Consider the following 8,433-nt stretch of genomic DNA (forward strand, 5'->3'; position numbering starts at 1 on the left):
TCTCTCTCTCTCTCTCTCTCTCTCTCTCTCTCTCTCTCTCTCTCTCTCTCTCTCTCTCTCTCTCTTTCTCTCTCTCCCCTTGTTTTTAGTCGACTCTTATGATCCCTTAAATAAAATAGCTAAAAATGATATATTATATACATACTAATTTTTTTTTTTTTTTTAAAAATCTGAGGGGGGCTACTGCCTCCTACGTCCAATAATAACTCCGTCCCTGCATTGCAGCAGACCAGACTACTATGCTAGTCAGTGAGCTCAAGGTGGATAAACAAATAGCACCAAGTTCAAGGTGGATAAACAAATAGCACCAAGCTAGTGGTGTTGTCCTTACGTGGGGCTAGGGGCAAATATAATAGAATTGGGGTGTGGTTGTATGTGGTCACGAGGGCCACAGAAAATAGCTCTGTAGTACGTTTTTTTCTTTTAATAATATATACTTCTATCTTTTATCTAAAAAAAAATTCCGTTTGAATTGAGCTGAAACACGCGTTTGCGTTTGCCTCTTTTTTTTTTTTTTTTTTTACACGCCAGGCTAATATTTTTTTACTATTTATTCACGTAACTATAATATTTGATTTTTTTTTTTGTGAATAGTGTGCGGTGTACACTGTTTATGAACCTAAAAATTTCACTTTTTAATAATTTTTTCATTAAAAATAAGTCTCACGGTACTATTTACACATTTAAAAATTATTTATTACGGTATTTTTCAATTTTCAATTTTTAACTGTATCAAAACCGATCTGAGTTTAAATTCGATTTTAATGTCTATAAAAAAAAATGGTATAAAAAAAAAAGTATTAATGTATACTTTTTTTTTTTCTTTTTGAGAAGTAAACTGAATTTCATTAAAAGAAAAGCTCAGTCAGAATCGGCAAAAACAATCGTAGGCCGCCAACTAGGCCGCTGACATGTCTCGCATGTCTAATAACATAAGAAAAATTACAATTAAGAAAAGGGTCTGCGTGAAATCTTATTTCCTATAAGGTTGCCAAAGGTAGCCAAGGACTGCTCTGCATCTTGTAGTGCACGGGTAATGATCTCTGAATCACCTTCCAAAGTAATGGAGCTAAGATTCAGCTCCTTCGTAAGGAGAATGGCCCGTCGAGCTGCTGCTGCTTCCACTTCTGCCACTGTCTGGGGAAGGGTAATCCTCTCAACACTGGAAGCTACCACTCTACCTGCACTGTTCCTGATGACAGCACCTAACCCGGCCTCGTTGGTTTCACGAAAAACCGCTCCATCGTAGTTTACTTTCAACGTGGGAGCAGAGGGAGGAATCCACCGAGCAGTTGAGTGAGAATAAGCTGTGAAGGAGCCTAGTTTTTATTAACGCGGACATTAATTTTTGTTTTGTCTTGTCTTTTTCCTAATCGTTTCTAGGCTGATCCTGACGAAGTAGTAACGGGCAAGCGCTGAAAACTTCTTGGACGCGCAGACGTGTAACCTTTTATTACACGCTGACAACGCACACGGGGCCAGTATCTTCTACGTCTTTTCCCTCGAAAGAGAGAGCAAGCGAGAGATTGAATTTAGTAGGTTGATAATATTTTTATAATAATTTTACAATAAAAATTAATGTTTCATTGATAACATTTTTTTAATAATTTCATAATAAATTTTTAGTGTCAAATTGCTATTAGTTTTAATTTGTATTAATTACTAAAATTATCTTTCTACTTATAGTAACAATTTATCACCTTATATTTATTATAAAATTATTGTAAATATTTTTCTTTACCCTCGTTAGATTTCTACCTAAGTGACATAAGCATACCCTTATAGCTGCGTGCTATTTGTTTATCCACCTTGAACTCACATAATCATAACCTTGTAACTCGTGTGCTACTTACTTTTCTTCTTGAGACGAATCAGGGTTCGATTATCCCCTTCCTTGCATTATAATGATAAAATTATTTTTTTTAGTCATGTTAACGGATGCTCTTAGGGTAATTGTTAATAAACTATAGTATAAATGTTTTGACATCATTTTAATGAAAAATATAAAAAGCTACCAACAATATTTATTATTTTATCATTTTTCTAAAAATAGTTTGTAAACCATTTCCCTTAGGGCATTAGTTAACATTTTGCCTTTTTTTTTTTTTTAAAGCAAAAAAATGAAAAAAACATAAAGCTTGGTCCGGTGCTCTATTACATTGGATTGATTATGATATGGACACATAATCAATTTTGAACACATATCTCAATTGCATTGAGCTCCTAATCTAAACCATTAAAAAATTGTGACTTTTGGGTCAAAAAAGAAAACCACATCCCCCCAAAAAAAACTTCAAAAGTAGTTTTTTAGTTTATACAAAAGTTAATAAACAAAAACCTACAAAATTTAATAAACAAAAAAGATATTTTACCCAAACCAAGAAACATAATGATTTAATAGAAATAAACAATAGTACAACGTTGAGAAAAACATGATGCAATGTCTTTGGGAATCTTAGAATGAGCAGCCTGTAAATAAATTTTTTTGATATGTTAAGTTTAGTTGCCGTTCACCATTATACAGAGCATTATTAGACCATTTGATTTTGAAAAGTCATCTCAATATTGATTTAGGCCTTCAAATAAAAATAATGTCCAATTTTGACCAAGTGTTCTCCTTCCAAAAATGTTTTCTCTAAAAGTTGATATTCTCAAAGTTTAGAAAGAAAAAAAAATTCAACTAGTATTAAATTGTATTTTATATAAAAAAAAATATATAAGCATAATTATTATCGCTCTGAAATTTCGATTTACTTTGGAGGAAAAAGTTTCTCATGCAAAAAGAAATGGATTTTAAACTAGTGAAGAAAATTCAGTCCTTCAAAAATAGAAAGGAGTTGGAAATTTCAATTTTATTTTAAGGAAAAATTATCTCACGTGGAATAAGCTAGAAAATGACTCCAATGAGATTGAAAAAGATTTTGTCCTTATTAGCTAAAACAAAGATAGACTTTTAAGCAATTCCTCAAAAAAAAAAAAAAAAAAAAAAAAAACTTTGAACCAGTCATGGTTGGTTTCTTTAAAAAAAAAAAAAAAAAAAAACCTTTGAACCAGTCATGGTTGGTTTCTTTAAGGTCACTATCAATCAGGGCCGGCTCAATGGTATAAGCCATTGATTTGGCCGCCTAAGGTCCCAAATCAAAAAAACGCTCCTAAATTTTAACCAATAGTATTAATTAAGCCAAAATATTACCAATAAATAAAATAATATTTTTTTGTCAAATAAAAAACAAATAAAAAAGAGAAAAAAAATACTATGTTCATAACATTTTTCACAACATTTTTACAAAAAACTTAATAGCAGATTGTTAAAGGTTGTTATTAACTGCGAAAAAATAATTTTAGAGGTAGATTCAACTAGAAAACAAGAAACAACTTAACACTTAATGAAAAATATTCTAAATGTAGCACTTCTAAAAGAAAAAAAGAAAAGGAACAAAGCAATTCACAAAAAAATTCACAACATCTTGCACAATAGTTAAGTTAGCAAACTTTTACTAGTTTTCAACTAGATTCACTACTGACATCACTTTTTTACTCACTACTATCAATCTGCCACATCAACAAATGTAAAAAAGTTTTGTCAAATTTTTTTTGTGTTTATAATTTTTTTTTTTTATAAAAAAATTCAACAAGGTTCATGTTGATTAATAGTAATTTTATATATGAAACAAGATAACCAATTTTCACCTTAGGTCCCCAAATGTATCAAGCCGCCCTTGCTATCAATAAATTCAATTTACTTTCAATATTATTATTAATATTATTTGTGTTTGATGAGTTATGTAAATGCAACCTTTTTCACACATTTTTACAGTGTTAAGTTGTTTCATGATTTTCACATGAACTCACGACAAACCATTTTATGGTGACCATGCCAATTCAACAATTAGGATTTGTTTAGATACCGTTTATTTTGTTGAAACTGAAAATTTATTGCTGAAAGTACTGTATGTAGATAAATGTAAAAATTAATTGAAATAGTACAGTGAAGCCCATGAATAGTGCCTAAAAGTGTAGTAAAGTTCATAAATAATACAAAAATAAGTTGAATAGTAAAATAATTTTTATTTTTTATTAATATTTAAACAGGCTTAATGAATTTTTTTTTTTTTGTAAAACACATTGTAAACTTGCGGTTTTGGTTTTTTATTGGATTTATTTTATTTATTTTGTTGATTGGGTAAACCTAAAAGTTTTATAAAGTCCTACACCTTTACAAGACCACGCGTAATAGGTTTTTTTTTGGGTGAAAGGCTACGCGTAATAGTTTATTTATATATATAAAGACAAAGACCTCAAAGAAAGGAAGGTCAATCAAGCGCTGCATCTACTACCTCAGGTTCCAACATCCAACTTTGTTAAACTCTTTGAGTTTCACCATCCCATGTCGAATTTTGGTATTCAAGGCCAGCTTCTTGAGGTCACTGGTAATAACACTCACTATTTTCCCTTCAATTTTGTACCTTTTTATTTCTGTTGTTAACTAACAATGTTAACAACAACAAACTCAATCCCATGTCCATGTCTTTTGTGTTCAATCTCGTTTTTGGTTTGGTACAGTTGTTGGGTGCAACAGATTGAAAGACACCGAGTGGATTTCACGGCAAGACCCGTACGTGTGCCTAGAATATGGTAGTACCAAGTTCCGCACCAGAACTTGTACTGGTACGTACCCAATTGACCAATTCTCTCTCTATGTCAAACTCAAATCTGAATATCAAATTCAACCCCTTTAATTTCTCTTTATATTTTTGAGGCTTCTATAGATTTATAGTGTGAGTTATGTTGATTTTTTTGTGTGTGTGTAGATGGTCATAAGACTCCGGTATTCCAAGAGAAGTTTGTGTTTTCGTTAATTGAAGGCCTTAGAGAGATAAATGTTGCAGTTTGGAACAGCAATACCCTTACAGTAGACGATTTCATCGGCAGCGGAAAGTAATTACTTTGTCTTATATTTTTGTTTTTTGAATTGATTTTGTGTGCTTTTTAGACCCTTTTGGATCAATTTTGTTAATTGGGTGTTTTTTTTTATTTTTGATAGGGTTCAATTGGTGAAGGTTCTTTCACAGGGTTTCGACGACACCACTTGGCCTCTGCAGACTAAAACTGGGAGGTTAGTGCTATAAATTACTAACCCTTATAAGTTTATAATCTGTTTCTAAAATTTAAGTGGATGGAGGGGTTTAAGTTTGCTCAAATTAAGAGAATCTTCACATACTCTTGTAATGGAAAGACTTTGATAGTTTTATTGGGTTAATTCACAGCCCTGATATATTAATAAGTTTGGATTATATAGTAACACAATCAAATTAAATTCGTTGTTACCTGTAGAATACTGTGTGTAGAAGTTGTTACAATGCTCAAATTTTAACTTAATTTTTGTTTTCCTAGTTGGTTTCATGTTTCCAAATGCATTCTGTGTTTATTATATTGAATCCAATTTTTAATGTATTTATTTAGCTGAGAAAACCCAGTCCCACTCTTCCTTTCTAGACCTTATTGCCTGAACTTAATGCCCTTGGACAGTTATTTGTTATGCAACAATGCCACCATGCCCTTGGACCTTATTGCCTGAACTTAATGCCCTTGGACAGTTATGTGTTATGCAACAATGCCACCATGCCCTTGGACCTTATTGCCTGAAAACCCAATCACATGCTGCATGCAACAATGCTGAAAATTTTAATATTGTTGGGAAAACTCCTAACTCTCTCTAGTTCATCTCTCGATTAATGTTTAATGGAAGGAGGCTGGCTTTATCAGCGTCATGCGTGGACAGATTACTGCGTTGACAGCCTGACACAAAAGAGCCAATTTCTTCTTCTGGAGAAGGGCAGGGTTCTTGTAAACTTTGTAGTTTTTAAAGCAGTAGGTTGCACCATTGGCCTATTGCTTTTGTGTTCTGGAATCGTGAGAAAGAATAGTTGACGCATTTCAATAGATTCTAATAGTTGTTCAAATGGGGTCTGGGACTATGACTTCCTAAGTTTCTTTGTGATGTTGAAAGACTGCAAATTCAGCAGCATTTTAGGAGCACAGAGAGCATGTTATATTATGTAAGCACCTTTCAGATTACTGGTGGACAATGGACTGCCTATACAAATGAATTGCCTCCCAGTGGTTTTTTTTGGGTTGGGGGGGGGGGGGGGGGGGTGGTGGGAGGAGGGTGGCAGCTTTTGTGGATAAATATTTGCATTTCATTGAGTGTAGTCAAAGGGGAGCTAGGTGCTTGCTTAGGCACTATAGTGAGGCAAGGCGCCTTTAGTGAGTCACTCACATTTAAATCCTAGGCTAGCACTTGAGCACCTTGACAGATTTTAAGGCACTTGAGACTATGAAATTAAGCTCCAAAAGAATTAAATAAATAAATAAGAAGAAAGAAGAAGAAGGTAGTTTTGTACTTTAGCAAAAAAGGATAGTTCTACACTTTAATTCAAGTTAGTGAGTGTCTCTTTTCTCCGTTTCAATGAAAATTTTTAATATAAGATGTTGCTCATAGATTAATTAATAGAGCCTCCTACCCGTTTGAAAAATTCAAACTGTGCCTAACAAGCATGGAATCTATATTATTTGAGTTCATTACTTGTATAATAACAATATTTAGAGTTCAGCGCCTTGCTTCACTCTCGCAAGTGCCTTTTCACCTCTGACTGTGTTTCATTTGATAGTGTTGCTAATCAAATTCCTGGACTATTAAGTAAATTACTCTTTTGTCTTGGTTGGTACTAAATTATCTTGGATATGATGTTCCATATATTGTGTTCAATGTTAGATACTGTAATTCCTTATATGAGTTATCTGACAATTCAAGTTCTAGCTGTATTTAGTAGTCACAAATTCTTTTTAATTATGTATATATAAACTGTCTTTTTATGAGTTATGGCAGAAATTGAATGAAGGAAAGAAGGGAGTAGATAATATTATAGGAGAGAAGGAGATTCCTTTACTTTTGTAGCTAGTATAATAAAGGCATCCTTCTTTAGGTTGAGTTATGGTTTGATCTTAAAACTGTATGATCTGTGTCCATTTGGGAATAAATTTGCAAAATAAGACTTGGGATACATCATTTCTATCCCAAAAGTCCTTCAAATACTTTTTATATTATTTTCCCAAGTTAATAGCAGTCCCAGATCATGTCTTATTTTCATGGATTAATTTACTTGTCTATCAAGGCTGCTTGTTATTGTATTAATGTATGTTTTTCTCTGTTGCAGATAGCAGGAGAAGTGCGACTAATAATGCATTATTCTAATGCCGCTGTAAGTTACATTAAGCTACATTACAGTACTTAGCATTTTTATTGAATAGCTTGGTCTTGTATTATTCATTGCGGTTGTTTTTTATGGGAGTTAAGAATTGTATTGGACTATTGCAGAAACCTGCATCAAGCTGTGCTCCTCAGCACCACCATATGGAATGCCGCCTGTACCCCAAGCTCCTGTATACCCAACCAATTCAGCCTACCCAACCTCATCCCCCTACCCAAACAATTCAGCCTACCCTAGCTCATCTCCCTACCCAACCAATTCAGCCTCTCATCCCTACCCAACCAATTCAGCCTATCACCTCATCTCCCTACCCAACCTCATCTCCCTATTCTTCATACCCACCTAATTCAGCAGGTTATCCATCATCCCTATACTCGGCACCACCGCCATCTACCTATCCTCCCCCACCATACCCACCAACATCAGCTTATCCTCCACCTCCATATCCACCACCTCCACAAGCTTCACCATATTATCCTCCAGGTAAACCTTTTTTTCAGGTGCACGCTTCCTGCTCTGCTACTATTAAACTCATCACTTGTACTAAATTTCTGTCTGTTTTTCAATCAGGTCCTTATTCTGGAGCATATCCTCCACCACGATACTAAGAATGGCTTGACTGCTTGCATTTGGAATTGAACGGAGTGAAGATTGAACATATTTAGTTTATGCTGGTTACGGGTGGTTGTGTACTTAAGGCCAATTTTTTGTAGTTAACAAGAATTTTAAATGTTTCATAAGATTTTAGTGGAAAAATCTCCTTCTCTGTTCCTTTTTTTTCCTTGAAAAAAAATGGCTTAATCATGAAAATAGAACAACATTCATTAAAAAGGGCGTTCTTGCATTGCATTAAAAACTCATGCAGTGCATCCTTGCATTGTGTTTCTTTGTATTTGATCTTTTGTAAGAAGTTTTAAGTCTTGTTCTTATTGTTACCTAGTTTTTAAAAATGTTTAGCTGGTTAATTACAACTTACAATATTGGATAATCAGATGCTAGGATCCTATGTCCAAAAGGCTCACCAACAGGATATGATAGATCTTAACAGTGGCTATAACACAGTTCATTTATGACTAAAATTTATTTTTATCATCAGGCAACTTATGCAGCACAAGGAATTACTCTTACTTTTATGAATAGATTAAGTTGTGGAAAAAGTTAA

At 33.5% G+C, this 8,433-nt stretch overlaps 2 protein-coding genes across 2 annotated transcripts; one reads left to right on the forward strand and one right to left on the reverse strand.

The window, feature by feature from the left end:
• Positions 1–948: 948 nt before the first annotated feature.
• On the reverse strand, positions 949–3,113 carry LOC112038379 (uncharacterized). The gene is made up of 2 exons (XM_065759678.1): positions 3,044–3,113; positions 949–1,307 (listed from the first exon to the last, which is right to left on the reverse strand). The coding sequence occupies exons 1-2, from the start codon at positions 3,111–3,113 to the stop codon at positions 949–951; spliced, it is 429 nt and encodes a 142-aa protein (XP_065615750.1).
• A 1,169-nt stretch (positions 3,114–4,282) lies between these two features.
• On the forward strand, positions 4,283–8,206 carry LOC112038378 (leucine-rich repeat extensin-like protein 3). The gene is made up of 7 exons (XM_065759679.1): positions 4,283–4,430; positions 4,564–4,668; positions 4,812–4,938; positions 5,045–5,123; positions 7,128–7,262; positions 7,379–7,754; positions 7,842–8,206. Exons 1-7 carry the CDS (start codon positions 4,388–4,390, stop codon positions 7,877–7,879), a joined length of 903 nt encoding a protein of 300 aa, XP_065615751.1. The 5' UTR covers positions 4,283–4,387; the 3' UTR covers positions 7,880–8,206.
• Positions 8,207–8,433: the final 227 nt, after the last annotated feature.

Source organism: Quercus suber, unplaced genomic scaffold, assembly GCF_002906115.3.
Source record: "Quercus suber isolate HL8 unplaced genomic scaffold, Cork oak 2.0 scaffold_338, whole genome shotgun sequence".
Taxonomy (NCBI): domain Eukaryota; kingdom Viridiplantae; phylum Streptophyta; class Magnoliopsida; order Fagales; family Fagaceae; genus Quercus; species Quercus suber.